Source organism: Colossoma macropomum, unplaced genomic scaffold (genome assembly GCF_904425465.1).
Source record: "Colossoma macropomum unplaced genomic scaffold, Colossoma_macropomum, whole genome shotgun sequence".
Taxonomy (NCBI): Eukaryota; Metazoa; Chordata; class Actinopteri; order Characiformes; family Serrasalmidae; genus Colossoma; species Colossoma macropomum.
Genome location: NW_023494786.1, coordinates 5,859,389 through 5,879,145, shown reverse-complemented (window position 1 = coordinate 5,879,145; position 19,757 = coordinate 5,859,389). Strand labels below are relative to the sequence as shown.

General features: G+C 38.9%; 1 protein-coding gene across 2 annotated transcripts in view; it reads left to right on the top strand.

The window, feature by feature from the left end:
• The window catches only part of megf6 (multiple EGF like domains 6), a 117,074-nt gene that overhangs the window by 84,519 nt on the left and 12,798 nt on the right, over positions 1–19,757 (top strand). For both annotated transcript variants that reach the window (XM_036558675.1, XM_036558666.1), the window contains 7 exons: positions 9,410–9,538; positions 9,952–10,080; positions 12,704–12,835; positions 14,542–14,670; positions 15,495–15,623; positions 19,077–19,205; positions 19,474–19,602. In XM_036558675.1, coding sequence (XP_036414568.1) covers positions 9,410–9,538; positions 9,952–10,080; positions 12,704–12,835; positions 14,542–14,670; positions 15,495–15,623; positions 19,077–19,205; positions 19,474–19,602 — 906 coding nt within the window. The remainder of the gene's footprint in view (positions 1–9,409; positions 9,539–9,951; positions 10,081–12,703; positions 12,836–14,541; positions 14,671–15,494; positions 15,624–19,076; positions 19,206–19,473; positions 19,603–19,757) is intronic.

Sequence of the window (19,757 nt, the reverse complement as noted above, 5' to 3'; positions counted from 1 at the left end):
ATCTGCAGTACATGCTCTACCCAGAAGCTGGAGGAGAGAAAATTAGGGACCACTGGTGATGCAAGTATTTTAATAGGAAAGCGGGATGAGTGTGTACCCTTGTAACTCAGAAGTGCAGACTCAGACGTGGTGTAATTACTGTTAAACGAGTGTCTGTCTGTGGCCCACTTGCTCACACACACACACACTTTGATGTGGGAGGATGTAGGACACGTGGAAATTGAGATCACCAAATGAATGCTGTCAAAGCTCATTTAAAGGCTGAACTTTCAGCAGTTAATGAGAAAGAGAGACTATCATTATGATACTATTATTATACTATACTGTTTAATTACAATCATATTACTATTTGGGGCAGTGTGATAATATTTATTGCTCTCAAGATAAATGATCATATTATGTCAATATGTTTTTCCGAGTATATTGTGCATATCAACCAAGAAGACAGGTTTGGTGTGCACATTTTGCTTCTTTAGTTTTGTACTGGAGCCACAAGGCTAACATTGATTACCTTGCTAACAACGCAATTTCTAGAAGCCGATAGTCACACAAATTATTTCTGTAAATATATCTTGACCTACTCAAATGTCCAGCTTTTAGTCTCTAGTCTGGCACTCAGATGTATAAATAAAAATAATGAGTAGCCATGACTTATTAAGACGTGGGAATGAGATGATTAAGTTGTGCTTGGAAACGAGATCCTAATGTGTGGCCATGACTTGGTAAGGCATGAGAATAAGATAATTAAGCCTTGGCCACAGTGTAATAAGGCATGATCTCAACTGTCTCATTGACACACCTTACTAAATCATGGACTCGCGTTAGTATCTCATTCCCACATGTTAATCTGGTGTGGCCACATATTATTTTTATTTGTACAGGATGTCACCAGCAAAACTGTCAAGTAAAATGAAGAAATATTGAAAACCCTCACTATTTTTGGGTCACTATTACAGTTAAAGCCAATTTGTGAAATTGACCATGTTAAAGCCTTTGTACAAAAAGGTCGGCTTTTTTAGTCCTATTTCTTCCATTGAAGCACATGTTCAGATGACTCTCAGCTGGATTCGATCTACTGATCAAAAGCTTTTGTACAAACGCACCTAGTCCATGCCAGCTTGAGCGCATGCTGTCATTTAAGCAAAAAGGGGAACATAAAATTCTGAAATTCATGTAAACATTCAAAGATTCCAATTTGAGCTCAAATTGTTATGCTGATAATATCATTTGTATTGAAAAACTTTCTATTTAATTGAAAGTAATGCAAAATAGAAGCATTGTTACCAGTGCTCTCAGACTTTTGGACCCCACTGTACGTCAGTGGGACTTATGCCTCCCCTTACACACCGCCACAAAACAGCGGGTAGTGAATGATTATTTGGCATGTCATTCAAACACCTCTTCCTGACAATGAAACTTGCATATTGATTAAGTTATAGAGTCTGCTTAAAGTCACACTGATGGAGAAACATCTTAACATCTTAAAAAGTGGTCATCATTGGCTGGTTCAGGAGGACAGCACTCAACGGAACAGTGTGTCTCAACTTTTTTGAACTGTGACCATCCAAAAAATTATTTTGGGGTTTGTGATCCTCCCCATCTCGACGCACCCCTGATATTCACATTTCTCCACGTGGGGTACATGAACTCTGGAGGAACAGCTCTGCAGTCTGCTTCTTCTGTTGTTCTGTTATATTGCTAGATGTGCTTCTAGTCATTGCGTGTTGAAGGTGAGGTCTTTATCCAACACGACGGACACCAAACACACAGAAGAAAACAGCGAAAAGCCATTTTCTGAAACAACTGTTTGGTTTTAAAATGTGCGAGACAACTTGCAGACATCCGGCAGCTTTTTTTAAACTCATTCTGAACAAAGTGATGTGTCTGCTTTTTGGTGCCTCACTTAAGTAATCACATACTGTTGATACACATAAGTTACAAGTTAGGTGTTACCTTATTTAGGCTAAAAACTAACCACTTTAAACAAGCTATTCCTTTGCTAAAGTGCTGCACATATCATGATGCTAGCAAAGATCTAGAATTTGACTTTTTATGCCTGCTCCCAGCTAGGCACAAAAGTTATGCCAAGTCAAAGTGAAAATTCAGATTACGACCAATAGGTGTAACAGACAGGATTTTGTAGTGCCGTTCAAAAATGTGTCAAGACGCATTTCAGAATGTAACGCTGCATTGTCAGTGTTACAGCAAGAGGCGCCATAACGACAGCCAAGACTGTCCAATCGGTCCTGTACTGCCAGCATGCTTTCTCAACTGCCATAGCAGACAAGCAGATGAGTTTTATGCGAAGTTGGCTTACATAAACATGAAAAATATGATACATTATTGCCTTTCTGTTCCAAAAGAAAAGGTAAAGCAGCTCACTTTCCTCTACTTGTCCACGTTTATCTGTTGAGGTTGTTGGAATGACAGTAGATAACGTAACATAAGAACGCACAGTCAGTTTGTACAGAAGGGCCAAGCGTTTACTATGTGTACTCGTTAAATATATTTCTGGCCTTAAAGTTGTGCCAGAAAGTACAGCAGACAAAGCTCTGTTAGTGCAACCAGCCCTGGGTGTTGTGGGGGAGTTGGAATTGTTGTCTAAAGTAGCTTCCCTCAGTGTTCAGTTACACGCACCGTCATGTACTTCTGTTCTAGGGCTGAATGATCTGTGGAAAATATCTAATTGCGAATTTTCCAGCTAATATTGCGAATGCAATTTAAATTGCAGTTTTTTGGCCTGATTTTTTTTGGCCAAGAAGACCAGAACATCCGAGTTTTTTGGCTTGAGGCTCGACCCCTGAACGTAGTGTGTCAAACTGCCAGTAAGCTGTGGTTGTGATGTCACAACACATGGAGTTTTGGTTGCCTCTGACTGGTTTGCCTCATCTATGGGCATTTCCCAAACTTTTATTAGGTTCCGTTTCCCCTCTTAAAACTTAAAACAATGTTTTTGCTAATGTACACACTTAGTAAAGACAATGGTTCTGTGTAGAACCATAAGGACTCAGCAACCCATTTGCATGTATAAAAAGCTCTCTGTGTGGTGAAATGGTTCTTCAGATTGATGGAGAATTGTTGTATATGGTTCTATATAGAACCTTTTTGGACAGAGTTCTCTATAGGACCAAAATGTTCTTCTGTTATTATAACCTTGACATCAACAAGCAACAAAGTAACAATACCACAACACTTTTTGATGCTATACAGAACCACATACAACACATTCCCCAATCTGAAGAACCATTTCATCATGCAAAGAACTTTTTATGCATGCAAATGGGTCTGAGTGTTCATGGTTCTATATAGAATAACTGTCTTTACTAAAGGGCCATCTTTTTAAGAACCTTGAAGAACTATATTTTAAGACTGTAGTCTATAATTAAAGAAAATTGCAGCTCTTGGGATTTGAAAAATATATTGCCTTTAATTGCGATTTCGATATAAAAACGATTAATCTTTCAGCCCTATTCTGTTCAAAGCTACACTATATAGACAAAATTAGTGGGACGCCTACACATTACACCCACAGGGGCAGTTTTTTTTATAACATCGTATAAATCCATAGACAATAATATGGAGTTGGTCCCCCCTGCAGCTATAACAGCTTTCACTCTTCTAGGAAGCTTTCTACAAGATTTTGGAGTGTGTCTGTTCGAAACCAACATTTATGGACCTTGCTTTGTGCACTGGGGCATCATGCTGGAACAGAAAAGGGCCTTCCCACAAAGTTGGAAGCTACAATTGTCCAAAATGTCTTGGTATGCTAAAGCATTAAGATTTCCCTTCACTGGAACTAAGGGGCCTAGGTCAACCCCTAAAAAAAAATCATGGCATTAACACCTGAACTCAATAATTAGGAGGGGTGTGCCAATACTTTTGTCTATATAGTGTTTGTCAGACTTGCATATGTTGTGTGTGACTATCCTTCATTTTAGGAAAAAGCTTCCGTACGACAGTATAAGTGAATTGCCCTCTGTAGGTTAAGTCATTAGACGCCACTTTGTAAATGATTTTTTTTTACTGTCTGCATTGTCAGTGTTGAATAATTGCTCAAGCCCTAGGTAGAATAGAGTATTGGGAATGGGGCTGTTGGGGTGCAGATCAGTAAAAAGCCACAGTCGGCTTTCTGTACTGTTCTAATGGCATGCTGTGAATAATGAAACCCTGTTTTCCTGCCCTGCTCACTCTGGAACTGTAGCCTTGGTGACTATGTACCCTGCTGCCACTGAAGGATGTACTCAGGGTTTTTTATGGGACGAACTGTATGCAGATGTGTCTTTCTCTCTTTTTCTCACACACACTATTTTGAGAGTGTGTGGATGCCGTAGCAATGCCCACTCTCACCACAACGCACAAGCTACTGCTGCGGCCCTGTTAAAACGGGGTGTGCTGCAGTCTCATCTCCGGCCTCATGGCCAGTCTTGCCCTCAAAATAGCTCAGCGATCTCCGTTAATGACCCGACTGTAACCAGCTGTCCCAAACCTTCACTTCCCAAGCAATCATCAGCACTACGACACACCCTGTCATCGTTATAGTAGTGCAGAAAAGAGAGCATACACTGCCATTCAAAAGTTTTGCATCAACTGCAAAGCTAGTAATAGCCTTTATGCTGTAGAAAGTAGAGAGGCATGATTCATCTTTCTTCAGTGAGCACGTCGTCCTGGCAAGACAGAATGGATCAAATTACATTACCCATGTACAGCATGAGTAGCATGATTGCTTTTGGAAGGAATATAGTGTTAGAAGCTGTGGCTAATGGTAGTATACTATTGTTAGCCGGGCTCCAACTCTGCTTACAACCGTATACCACTCTTGAATGTAGAGCGAGTGACTTAACCCCTCTGCCAAAGAGACAATTACAAAGTACACGTGTGCACAGCTCAAAAACTACTTTATCCTTAACTAATATCCTGTATGGGTTCTAAACCTTGTATGTTTCTGTGATGGATATCACCACATAGGCTTCAGAATATTCTGAAAAAATGCAAGTTTGTCACTGCAATAATGTAATACTAATGCAACATAAGACTGTACTATGCAAATTGAAAGCCATATGTCAACAACATGCAGAAACACTTCCGGCTTCTCTGGGCTCGAACTCATCTGAAATGGACATGACCATGCCAAGCCAATTTCTTTATGTGTTACAACAGAATGGCTGCAAATCAGAGAGTGCAGCTGCTAGACTGACCTGCATGCAGTTCAGAACTGTCTCCCAGTGAAAATGCGAGTCTTTTTACGCTCAAAATATGACAATATGGTTGCACTTTCAAAACTGGACGAATAGGTATTCTCAGTCCTCAAACGATTATTATGTGCTGTTAAAAGGAAAGGTGATGTAACACAGTGGTAAACATGTGTCTGTCCAATTTTTTTTTGTAAAGTATTACAGGCATCAAATTTGGAATGATTGAATATTTACAAAAAACTACTATTTCAGTAAAAAGTAGTATTTCATTCATGTTTTGTTTTTTTACACTTTACCCAATTTTTTATTTTTTGCAGATTCAGTCAGAAACACTATTTCAGTCATAAATATCAAACGTTGCATTTTATGTCCATATTGTGCAGTCCTTGTAGAAAGTTTTCAGTACTATAAGCTAGACACTATGGGTTGGTTTCCCAAACAGGGATTAAGCCTAGTCTTGCACTACACGACATTCTGAAGGATGGTTCTCCACTGAAAGGAAATGTAGCCCAGGACAAGGTTTATTCATTGTCCAGGAAATCCACCACGTGTTATTTTTTAGGTATTTTATTTGATATTTCAACTACTTATGGTTATCATATGATAAAAAATACATTATATGATGTACTGTAAATATTTACAACAGAAGTTATCTGCCTTGAGATTTTGATCACTTTTGAAATATGAGCCACTCTGAATATTATTTCTTTTACAACTTTAATCTCAATGTTGTACAGCTTTCTCAGTCTTTCTCATCTACAGTTCATCTACAGTTCAATTCAGACACATCTAAATTCCCTTATTTACTTATTTATTTAGTTTTTACTACAGGTGCAAATTTTGGCAAACTTTGAAATATAACTTCATCGGCCCAATACCGTGCAAATTTACTCATACGCATACAAAATGCACTCATACCAACTTTTGATACCAGCTGACACCATGTGACATAAACCTAGTGTATGTTGCAGCGCTAATAAACAAACGACTCAAGCTGGTAGTGAAGGAGGGTCTGCTCACACAGAGAACTGTTTCCAACAGTGTGACAGTCAAACATAATGTTGCTGGTCTTTTTAAACATTCCACCTTGGCATATTTCCGCCAGACTTACACTGTGTGATTTTAGCACATTTCAAACACACAGTAACACAATCACAACCACTTCCCCAGTAGAGGTGGAGACACATAGGCTACCAAAACAAAGGTGAAAAAGTCAATATTTGTTGTACTGAAGTCCGTATATGCCGACTTTACTCTGTTTGACTGAACAGAATTGCAAGGTATAAAAATACTATTAATTAAATAATAATAATAAGGTATAAAAAAACATACATTTTTTTGTATTGTTTTTGTAAAATAGGCTATAGAGAGACCATATTGCATCACCGCCTGGTTTTATTTTTAATGCACAGTTTTTTTTTTTATTTTTAAGGCAAACAGGAAGCTTTTTGAGACCACAAGAAAGATATCTTCCCAAAACTGCTCAGGCAGATAATCACACCTTAAAGCTCTGTGTTTTCACTGATAAACATGTAGGACAGGTTGCCAACTAAGCAGAAAAGAGAGAAAAAACACCAGTAATTACTCTTGAAAAATATGGTTGTTTTGTTGGGGCTCAACTATAATTTTAGACTGAGGTTAAATGCTTAAACGTATGCAGTACAGATGGGTTGGTGCTGCTAAATGTAATGTTCTCTATGTATGTGTGACAGTGGTGCACATGTACAGGGGATCAGGATAGATCAGGTAGTGACAAACATTTAAAACATCAGGTGAAGTATTTTTCGAAAGATGTTCGGGTTGTTCAGTGTTGTATTACCTAAAATGTGATTTTTATTACAGCACAAAAAAGGATTTGACCTAAAAAATAGAATAGAAAGTAGTCAAAGCTGCAGCAGACCCTGTGTATTTGGGGGGGCTGATATGATCAATAATCGTGAAAAATTTGTGCTTATTATTTTTAGATATTGCCCTGTCCTAGTTGAGAGTTGGAGTCTGAGTTGTGCATCTATAAGTGGGGCTACCAAAAGAAGTTGCGCACTTGCGCTCTCATGCATGCAATTAAAAAAGTCACGAAGTTGAATTAAAAACACCGCCTTTTCAATTGTTTACCGGAATTAAATTAGCGTTTTCACCGAAAGCATTAACTGAACATTTATGCATTTGTCTGTTAATGGTTAATCTGAGAAACCACTGTAGTCATAGAATAGCAGCATCATACTGGAATCATTCTATACATGTATCTGCAAACTAATTGGTTTTATATATTGTTGAAACCATTCATTCCAACTCTTTGTGGTGTTGTGCAGCTGGAGAGAGACAGAAATGTGGGTGAATTGGGGTAGAGTGTGTGTGTGTGTGTGTGTGTGAGAGAGAGGGGAAATTCCCTCAGGCAAATCTCATTAAGTCCGTCAGTATGAGGGATAAGTGCATCCATGTTTTTATTGGGGTACGATGCTTTTTAAAGAGGACTTGCGGGGGGATGCTCAGTTGTTTAGTGCGTAAACTCGTCTCATGCAATCTTTCCTAGTAGTTAAATGAATCTGGTGAGAGGTCCTATAAAGATCTCTCTGGTTCCTTCCCTTTCTCTTTCTCTCTTTTTATAGTCCAGTATAGTCCAGAGATGACTATTTTTCTCTCTGGCTTTCCCACGACTTTCTCTCCATATTCTCTTCTCTCCATCAGCTCTAATCACATGGCTAATCGTGAAAGCAGTGAAGCGGAGAGTGTTTCTGTAGGATAACACACTTCAGGCCAGCTCGCCTTTTCCACTGCAGATTACCATCAGCATCGTGCACCGTGACGCCTTACAGCAGGAGGCTGCGTGACCGTTCTGTGAAAATGCACAGAGGTGCAGTGATATTCATTTATTAGTCTGCGGAGAGCACTCCAGACTTGAGCACTTTAACAGGTTCTGTTATTACAAGTCTGCAATGAGCTGATAGAGTCCTGCTTTATTCAAAACAACCAGTAACACCATGCACTGCCATGTAAAAGTTTGGATTTGAGTTTGGACGTAATCTGTTTCAAAATAAGCTTCAACATTCATTTAATACATTAAGTAATTCAGCAACATTATATGACTTGATAATCAAGTTATTTCCATAGAGTGAACACAGGTTCCAATTTTAATCATTGACGTATTTAATAATCAAGTATTCAGACCTTAAATATAAGGATAACATATACAATTATGTTATGATCTGAATAAATAAGTCATTAATTGAGATAGTAATGAGCTAAATATGTACAAAATCTTCATTTATAGGCTACTTTTTTGTCTGTCCCAAACACTAACCCCTGAATTTCAACTTATGAAAATAATATTTGTATTTTATAAGATCTTTTTGATTTCTTTTGAAGTTGAAATATTTGGATTTATCATGTGTTTCATTTTAAATACCTTCATTCAAACACTGTCCCACGTTTTTATGTCACTACCGAAACACAAAGCTAGGCACAAGGCATTAATTGAGATAGTAATTAGCTAAATATACACAAAATCATAACCTATAAGGTACTTTCTATTGGGAGGCAGCTGTCCCAAAACATAAACCCTTAATTACAACTGTCACTACTGAAACACATATTTTCTGAAGTAAACTTTTTTGTGCTTTAATTATTTTTTATTGTGTGTACAGCTGTGCAAAGCTGTGTTTGCAAGTCATGTATTGGTGTTCTGTTCTGAAGTTCTGCTAAAAATGAGATACATTTGTCAAAACAGTCACTACTGAAACATTTGGCAAAGTTTTGGAGCTGTTATTATTGCTTCTATTAATATTTTTAATGAAATAAATTTAATTAAGGTATTGGGTCACTCAAAGCAAAATGATTATAGTCTAAAGTCCAAGTCTGTTAAATATCTGATTCCTTTATTGTATACACAGTCAGTGGTTCCAACCCCTCAGTGATTGTAGCCTTTTCCTCTTGTTCAAAGCTTGTATATTCTTGTTACAGTGGAGGTTCTCAAGGGGAGCTGGAGCTTTCAGTTTTGCTATTGCTTTTGTTAGTTTGCTGCTCATTGATTTATGCACAGGTCTCTTGTGAGCACTGTCCAGCATGGTATTCCAGATTGCTGGTAGTGCTTTTGGAAACTTTTATATATGTTTTTACAAAAAGCAAACACAGAAAAAGTCAAGCTCATCAAATCTGCATTAGAAGAAAGTTGTGTTTTATTTGTATATATGTAAATATATTTATGTATGTGTTTGTTTCAGTTTGTCCAGCTGGTTTCTATGGTCAGGGTTGTGAACAGAAGTGTAAATGTGACCATGGCACTTCCTGTCACCATGCAACAGGCCAGTGTGTGTGTGAGCCAGGATGGACAGGGCTCACCTGCAACAAGTGTAAGTAGTGTGCATGAACAACCACACACACACACACACACACACACACACACACACACACACTAAAGAACACATACACACATACACTGAAAAACACATAACTTGTAAGTTCACATTGCTGGTGTACATGTACACAGCTTTGAGCAGTTGTACACACAAAAAATCATGATATATTTCATTAAAACAGAAAAGGTTTACCTAATTGCAGTTTTGGTGGTGACACGTAAGGATACACACTACTTTTCAACCTTTAGGACTCATTAAATCCAAAATGAGGGACAGCCACCTCCCAATAGAAAGTACCCTAAATGATGACTTTGTAAATATTTAGCTGATTATCTCCATTATTGACTTGGGTTTAAATAGATCAAAATAGATGCTTTGGTCAGTAATCCTCTGTGTGTGTGTTTCAGCCTGTTCCCCTGGCTGGTTCGGCAAAAACTGTTCGCAGGTGTGTGAGTGTCCAGAGGGCATGGCCTGTGATCATGTGACCGGCAGGTGTGGCTGTCCAGCAGGATATATGGGGAGCAGCTGCGAGAAAAGTGAGAATTCCTCTCTTTATTTTTATATTCATTCATTCATCAACCCTTTTCATTCACCCATCCATTCATAAATCCATCCTTTAGTGCAGCCATCAATCAACACATCCATCTGTTCATCATTGTATTAATCTATACTAAACTGTGTTAGACTGAATAGGTGAATGTATGACATCACAAAAACAGCTTACTCTCCATTTATGGCCTGTATGGACTGCAAAGTTAACTATATATTTTGAAACTTCAGCAATGTTTACATATTATGTTAACTCTCTTATTTAATAAAAGTGTTGTTTTCCATGATACAGGACCTTTAAATGATTAGTAGAAGCTGTCATTCGTCTCTCTAGTTGTTCTGTTAGTTTTCTTACTGTACAATATAACAACGAATGAGCCAAATACTCACTCAGACTCCTTAGGCTGCTTTCATCACTACCCCACCCCTACCCCTCTCTCTTTCTCTCCATGGATCTAAAACATCTGATAAAGGTTAGTGCGCAGTGCCAACTTAAACAGCAGGCTTTGTTTTTGTCTGTGCACGGATAAGAGCTCTACAGTGGAGCAGACACACACACACACTGCTTCAGACATGCCTAATGACAACAGTCTAATTACTCTCTTTTAGTCTGGAGTCAAAGCTTATCACTCACACATGCCATCACAGCGTACACATACACACACAGACATGCTGACTGCAGTCTTCTCACTCACCCCTGACATGAGAGTGTGCAATAGTGCGTGACACTGACATCTAGGAGTGCAACGATAGACAAATTTCATGATACTATACTTATTGCTGTTTTTTCAACGTAATATAATACATTTTTTCAACAGAATCAAAAATGAATGCTAACATAGCTTAGTTATTAATTATTCATTTATTTACTTTTTGTAATTCTAAAAATTCAGAACAGAGCTTGTTGGGGGATAACTGACACAATTATTTTTCACACATGCATTTGGCAAACGTGTGTTAAATGACTGTGAGAAGGGATTTTCAATATGGCTCACCACTCCCAGCAAAATAGGGGGTCACCAACGGAATAGAGGTGGACTCTACAACGAAATAGAGGAAGACTGTACAAACGAATATAGGTGGACTTTCAAACCAAATAGAGGTGGACTCTCCAACCGAACAGAGGGGGACTCCACAACCGAACAGAGGGGGACTCCACAACCAAATAAAGGTGGAGTCTACAACCGACTCTACAACTGAATAGAGGGGGATTCTACAACTGAATAGAGGGGGTTCTACAACCAAACAGAGGGGGACTCTACAACCGATCAGAGGTGGACTCTACAACCAAATAATTGTGAACTCTTTAACCAAACAGAGAAGACTCTGCAACCAAACAGAGGGGGACTCCACAACCAAATATAGGTGGAGTCTACAACCAAATAAATGTGGACTCTACAGTCGACTCTACAATGGACTCTACAACTGAATAGAGGGGGACTCTACAACCGAATAGAGGGGGTTCTACAACCAAACAGAGGTGGACTCTACAACCGAACAGAGGTGGACTCTACAACCAATCAGAGGTGGACTCTACAACCAAATAATTGTGAACTCTTTAACCAAACAGAGAAGACTCTACAACCAAACAGAGGGGGGAGTCTACAGCCAAATAGAGGGAGACTCCACAACTAAATAGAGGTTGACTCTACAACCAAATAAAAGTGGACTCCACAGTCAACTCTACAACCAAATAGAGGTGAACTCTACAACCGAATAGAGGGGGACTCCACAACTGAATAGAGGTGGACACCACAACCAAATAGAGGTGGATTCCACACTCCAAATAAAGATGGACTCTACAGTACGACTCTACAGCTGATTCTACAACTAAATAGAATTGGACTCCAAATAGAGGTGGACTTTACAACCAGTTAGCTATTAGAAGCTGTCACTGTTGGAGTTTCTTGTTTGGAGTGTTCAGACTCGGCACTTGGTGGCTCATTGAATCCTGTTTGGAGAAGTAGCTGCTGAGTTTCTCCTCATTTCGAGACATTTGGCTGTCTTCAGAATTGAGATAATGGCACGGATATTTGATTCTCTCATGGTGAAGGCACACTGTCAGCATTCAATCTACCACTCGTTGCCCATCATTACTGTATTCGGCTGGAAGACCAAAGTGTTCCCAACAGGAGATGTTTGCGAGTTCACTTGGGTCCTAATCCAGCTAAAGCTCATTTTCTCCACTTGCAATTTCAAACAGGTTGGTTAATCAACCATCCAAGGTAGACAAAACTGAAGTTAGCTTCTTATTTGCCTAGGCCTCTTACTCAAATTTGCCTCAGGCACCATTTAAGTAGGAACAGAAAATAAGTGGAAGAAGCTAACTTCAGCTTCTTTCAAGGTAGGCTAGCCAAACCATTTTTTCCAGGTCCAAGAGCTGTTTTTTATGTTCATGGGTAAAAAATTGCCAGGACTATCATGATTTGTGTTAAATAGAACCATGCAAACAAGTGTATTGTGACAACCCTTCTGACCTCAAACTTAAATCTAGACTGACCGTCAAGAGCTACCTGTAGTCAGAGAAATGTGTATTTATAATAATGTGCAGATTCCATGCTTGTAATCTCATCCTGTTGTGTTTTTCCCCCTCTGTCTCTCTGTTTGAAGCGTGTATGCAGGGCCGGTATGGACTGAACTGCTCTCGGGTGTGTTTGTGTTCTGGACCTTATCAGCTGTGTCACCATGTCACCGGCAGGTGCACCTGTCCACCTGGTTACTATGGCAGCCACTGCCAACTCAGTAAGCCAGTAAATTATAGCACAGCAGTATACACTGACCAACCACTTTATTAAGTACACCTGCTTGTTTCTACATTCATTGCCCATTTTATCAGCTCTACTTACCAGATACATGCACCTTGTAGTTCTGCAATTACAGGCTGTAGTCCATCTGTTTCTCTGCGTAAGTTGTTAACACCTTTTTACCCTGTTCTTTAATGGTCAGGACCCCCACAGGACCACTACAGAGCAGGTGTTATATGGGTGGTGGATCATTCTCAGCACTGTAGTGATGTTGATGTGGTGGTGGCGTGTTAGTGTGTGTTGTGCTGGTACAAGTAGATCAGACACAGCAGTGCGGCTGGAGTTTTTAAACACTGTGTCCACTCACTGTCCACTATACCTTGTTGATCCACCTTGCAGATGTAAAGTCAGAGACAATAGCTCATCCACCGTTTGTGTTGGTCATCCTCTAGTCCTTCATCAATGGTCACAGGACGCTGGCCACAGGATACTGTTGGCAGGATATCTTTGGTTGGTGGACTATTATCAGTCCAGCAGTGACACTGAAGTATTAAAAAACAAAAATCATATATCACTCACCCACCACTCAAATAATACCTGGATATGGAGCTGATAAAATAGACAGTGAGTGTAGGTACAAGAAAGTGTACTTAATGAAGTGGCTGGTCGGTGTATTAAACATGTAATAAACAATTTGCAGGACTGTGCAAAGGTCAGAGACCACTCTTCATTCATTTCCAGTCAAAACAGGAAGAATTAGAAAATCATGCAAAAGCATTAAGTGACACTAAGTATAATGTAAAATCTGTTAGTATTTGATTTGTTCCCTGTTTACTTTTGTGCAAATTACCACCATGTCTGTCCTTCCAATCTTAAAACCAACGAGTTACAGCTTTGTCCTCCCAACAAAATGTGTCACCATCAGATTAACAGTACTTAAATCTTTCAGCTTTAGGAGAAAGGAGAAAATCACACTCCTCTTATAGTTCATATCTGAAAAAGCTCAACACTATGGACTGTAAGGATGTGTAGCTGTTAAGAAGTTGTTACTGAGAAAAGGAAATAGACAAAATAAGAAGATAATTTGCACTAAAACACAGAAACTGTGTAGATTAAGGGAATTATGGTCTGATGAGTCCAAATTTGTACTTGGGATTACTTGAATCATAAGAAGCAGAAAATGAAACCAACTTCTAAGACTGAACTTGGTGGTGTATAAAAACATCCCTGCAAATTTCTTTGAACAACTGAAAGCAAAGTGTGTACACACTAAATACTGAAAAAAATGATATTGTATTTAGTTGTTGAAGTTTCTGCATAATTAATTTCCTTCTATGTTTTCTGTTTTTTTTTATCTCACTGAACAATAAATAACCTGTTCTTAATGGTCATTTTTACTGGAAATTTAATTAAATGGAATGTGGTCTCAGGCTTTACAGAATTGTACAGTATTGTACAAGTTATTGATTACATATGGTCTAATATTTGTTATCATGACACTAAACATAATATAAAAATTGATAATCACAATTGTTTAAAGCAGATTTAGCATCTGTTTCTTTAGACACAGAATAAGTCTAGACTAAGAGCAGCTAATGTCAGTTCAACGTAAAATATTCACTAACATTGAAATGAAGTTCACAACTGGATGCTTTGCCTTGAATCAGGCCATAAAATGTGTATACGTGTGTGTTTCCCCATCAGAGTGCAGAGAGGGCACCTATGGCCCCGGCTGTAAAAAGAGATGCCGCTGTGCCAACGGAGGACGCTGTGATTTCAAGACCGGTGCCTGCCTATGCCAACCAGGGTTCTTGGGAGCCAACTGCAGTACCAGTAAGAACACACCACTCAGACATTCAGCCAGATGAAGGGTTAAGCCAAATTAGAGTTTTTGGATGAGCTGACTGCAGGAGGCTTGGCTAATGATTAGATCTTTGTGGCTTTCCCAGTGCTGTGGTGTCAAATGATTTGGATAACTGTCGAAAATGAAACATTTTTCTCAATCCCAATAGTGCATATTAATGTTATGTCCGATTAAATGATAATATTTTCTGTTCTTCACTTCAGTTTCACAGCAAAGTTTTTGAATGGCTGCTTTAAACAACTAGCATAAGGCTGCTGTTTTTTTTTTTTTTATAAAAAAACATCAATCTGCAAATTCATGGTCATGTTCAATACTGCCTGGCATTACAAGACATTCAGCTACAGCTCAACCAGAAAAAAAAAGACTCCAAAAACTCAAAATATGAGCTTTTTGCATTAGCTCTGGATGTGATTCCTGCTATAACTGTACTACAGAGACTGTTATTTAAAGAGAGAGATGAGGATCAAAACTATTAAACATTCTTTACTCGTGGCAATACAGAAGCGATTTTCTAACACGCAACAAAAACCTGCTCTTCTCCAGTGTAGCACTACTCAATCCAAGGTAACTAATATAACATAGCTTTTTTAGATTTTTGTAGATTTTAATGCAGTGATAATTTTAAGGAACATTGCACTCATTTACACCAACAACTCCTTTATTGTACTTTGGTTACATGGTATCAAAATCAGTATCGGCGAGTACTAAAAACATGTACTCATACACAGTCAAAAAATGGTATTGATGCATCCCTAGAAAATGGTATACTCTGGCGTTTTCATTTGTGTTTTAGGCTGTCCAGCTGGGCACTATGGGAAGGACTGTGCGAAAACATGTTCCTGTGGGGAGGGAGGACAGTGCCACCCAGTGTCTGGGAGGTGTACCTGCACTCCAGGAAGAACAGGGCAGTCTTGCCAACAAGGTAACAAACTCATAGACTGATTTGGAATCTGATTACTTTAATCGTTCGGAATAAAGGAATAATTTGACAGAAAATCTAATTTAACTAGTTTCCCCTTACCCCAAATATAGTCAATCCAAGACACGTTTAGTATCCTGGTTTTGTACTTAACAGGCTAAAGAAAGGGACACTTATGGCCAGAACTGCATGCCTCTGTCACACACTTGCCTCAAAGTGCTTTGAGATGTGTTGGAGGGCAGTGCAGTTCACAATAACATGTTAACTCAGCAAATAAGTAGTGCAATTTGCAGAATATACAAGCAAATGTATGTTTCTTCTCTGTAGAGGATGTGCTACCTTATTTTCACTTAGGAAATCCAAAACAATTGTGTCTGTATCCACATTTCCTGCGTCAGCTGACTGCAAGACTCTAATTGTGAATCTGAGCAGCACTGTGCTAGCACAGGAAGTGCCATAAACTTGGCAAGCAATCTGTCACAGCATCTAATCATGCTAATATGAAATTAACAGGTGAAAATAAAGAAAGTGCTGACCTAAACAGACCTGACTATTTTTCTTCAGGAACAGCTCTGTAAGCTATATTTTATTCACAAAGATTGTTCTGGCAAAATGCTAGCTAGTTATGCTTATATTTTTAAATGCATGTCAATGTGAAATGTTTCACTTTACAATCATGTGGAACTCCTTGATCATGGATAAGTGGTTAGAAGCTCTTTCAAAAGGTAAGATCCTAAAACTAGGCCATTTACAAGCAGAACAGAGAAAAACAAGCATTAAATGAAATGAAGAAAATACAGCAGTAAATACTTGGTGCTGGGCTTCACAAGCATGAGAACTGATGAACCTTTACACTGTCACCTAGCAAATATTTATCGAAAGTCCATTTGCTGCTTTCCTCTCTTCAGGCCTGACATCCACTACTTGGTAGCAGCCAAACAAGATCATCTGTCATCTAAAAGGTTAAATCTTGAGGGCTACTGAAACTTTTTTGGTCGTTTCTGTCGGCTGCAGGTTGCAAAAGGTTGGGAACCCCTGCAGTCTAATGTAGTCTGTGATTTGCTGTAATTGCCACTTTTCTGACCAGCAATTTTAATCCCTTTATCTTGATATAAATTAAGCTCCAGGCCCTGTTTTCCCTCAAGAAGATGAGCACATCCATTTTTTAGACTTGAGGCTTGCAATGTGCCAGACCGGCAGTTCACAAGCTCTGTGTTATTTGTGTACATCTCTCCATTTAAAACTTAAGACAGTGCTGAATAATGTAGGATGCAACTGCAGCTCTTGTGATTTGAAAATTGCATTCTTTCAAATTGCGATTCTGATATAAACTGTTAAACAAAATGAATTTTTCAGCCCTAGTATGACCTCAAAGATTACCCCAAATAAAGTATCTTTTCTAAACAGTGGTTAGGGGGCAGTGTAACTATATTTTAAATCCTCAGAGGTCATTTTAGGTACTCCTCAGTACATATTGTGCAGAAGCTGAGTCAGGTAAAGATAATCATAGACTTCCTGGTAAATTTTGAGTATGGGGGAAAAATACTGTGCTGGGCCTTTAAATTCAAACTATTTCAACACTTCATTTAACACTTCTACCCCTCTTTGTCCCCCACCATGGCAGACTCATGCCAATCAAACTCAAATCCACACCATCAGTTCATCAGCATGTGGAAAGACCGAAGGCCTTGATTACTTCAGAAGCAAAACAACTCTCTAAGTTGTCTAAATTACCCCTTTTAAAACAGTATGCATTGAGGGATTTTCCCCTTTCTACTTCTTCCACATCCCCTGTTCACAATGTTTAGTTTTGTTAACAGATTTTCTCTGTTTCCTGTGTGGAGGGAATGCGATATAGGCGTCCATTCTCCAGAAGAACAGAAGCACCATCACATTCCTAATCTCCCTGCTTTTATCACCCGTTCCGCAAACGCTGCATTAACGGAATGGGACTTTCCAAGAGCAAGAGGGTGTTTTTTTTTAGCTCCATTCTCTCGAAATCCTGTTTCAGAGTGCGCACATACGTCTGTGGACGTGCCACTGCTTACGTTAGCGTATTTAATGTTTACCGATGACTCCAAGTAGCTGGTGTTCCGTGTCGACGGAGCTGGCCAAGAAAACAAAAAATAAATAAGCAGGAAAATCAAAGTGATTCGCTTTATTGTTTCCCTCGGCCTAAATTACCCGCAGAAACATGATTATTCTTTTATTTTGCTGCCAAATTATAGCCCCGTTGCCATCTCGCTAATGATCTGGAGCTTAAGTAAACTTAAAGACATGCATATGTCCTTGTGTATGTGTGTGTGTGCCACTAGCAGTGAGTTGAGGGGTGTAGAAACGTGGTAGTTTCATTAATTGAGAAATGCGGAGTTTATTTGAAATAAATGTCTGCTTTTGTTCAGGCGGCAATGAGAGAAGCCTGATTGGGCTTTCTTGGAGACAGGAGTTCGTAATGATGCGCCCACATTAGATTGGAAGTAGAAAACAAACACATTGGTCTAACACGGCCTCTGTTTTCACTCAGTGAAAGAGAACTTTGGGGATTACACACTTACTGCATCTGCACTCGTTTGTGTTTCTGAAATGTGCATTGAGAACTATTATTATATGTTTCTGGTTACACATACTGCATTTCGTGGCATGTCCACAATTTCACATATGCACAATAATTTTATATACAGAGCTCAAAATTAGTCATGGGACTCTCTCTGAATATGGTTTAGGTCATGTTTATTTATTACTTTCCATGAGTTACCATGTTCACTAACTGAAACTCATTCACTGAAAGCGTAAGGTAGTGTTTAGTTGAGTATTTTGTTGTGTATCTGTTCTTTTGGATGACAGTTTGAAGTCTTCTAGGCATGGAATGCATGAGTATGCACTGCCAGGTTTGCTGGATATTCTTGTTTGAATGGCCAGAGCATGGCAGGTATCGAACATTTTGTGTCTCTTTCCATGAGAGGGATTTATACTCTGTACTCTTTCTCACAGACATTTTATAACGCAGAAACACTATTTTCTGTCAGATATTCAACATTTCATCTCTATATTCAAGTTTTCTACAGCAATATCTTATTGAATGTTAATAAAATTAAGTCAGGTGTGTTAAATGTTGGCATTCCAAGAGTAGCATTGGAGATTTTAACATTCGGATTAGTGTCCCAACAAAAAGCAACACAAGAAGAAGCTTATTTTGTCCACTCAGGTCAAATTTGAGCAAATGGGACAAGTGCAATTAATCACAATTACTGCACAAAATAATGCGATTATCAGGATCGTTTGAAAGCCATGAATCTGTATATATAATCCACTGTATTATATATTACATTGATGAACCAAAATATTATGATATTGCCATATGTACTGTTGGTCAGCCACATGGCACCAGAGTAAGTCAGTAAGAGAGTTGTGAGGTGGAGCCACCATCAGCTAACCTGACACTGTTCTGTCCTGTAGTGTGCCCCAGGGGGCGCTATGGAGCGCAGTGTCGCAGCCTGTGTACGTGTGTAAACGGCGGTGTGTGTGACCCTGCTGATGGAACCTGCAGATGTGGACTGGGCTGGACCAGCACACGTTGCGAGGAAGGTAAACAAACAAAAAGGCAGTAACTACGCAGCATGCCACAACAAAATAAACCACCACCTTAGGCTCTGGGTAATGTTACTGAGTTTATGAGCCTGAGAGACATTAAGCCATGTTGTCTATACACTAGTTTAATTATGGATAACAAAATAAACTGCAAATGTATTTGTACACTGTATTGTATTACAGTACCATATACATTGTATTACACTGCATTGTGTTTGATATAAAAACTGCATATTAACTGTATATCTTGTGTGTGTTTCTGTAGCATGTGTCTCAGGTCAGTTTGGAGCTAACTGTGAGCAGGAGTGCATGTGTCTAAATAACGGAACCTGTGACCGGTTTACTGGCTCCTGCTCCTGTACAGCCGGTTACTACGGCCCCACATGCCAACACCGTAAGTTTTTGTGGGTTTGTGCATGTGTGTGTAAATGATCTTATCACGAAGCAGAACTTGAGCTGAACATCATGTTTTTATACCATAGAAGTTATTGTTCTTGTTCTTACTATACATTTGACGCATAATTGTTTAAATATAATTAAATACAGTAC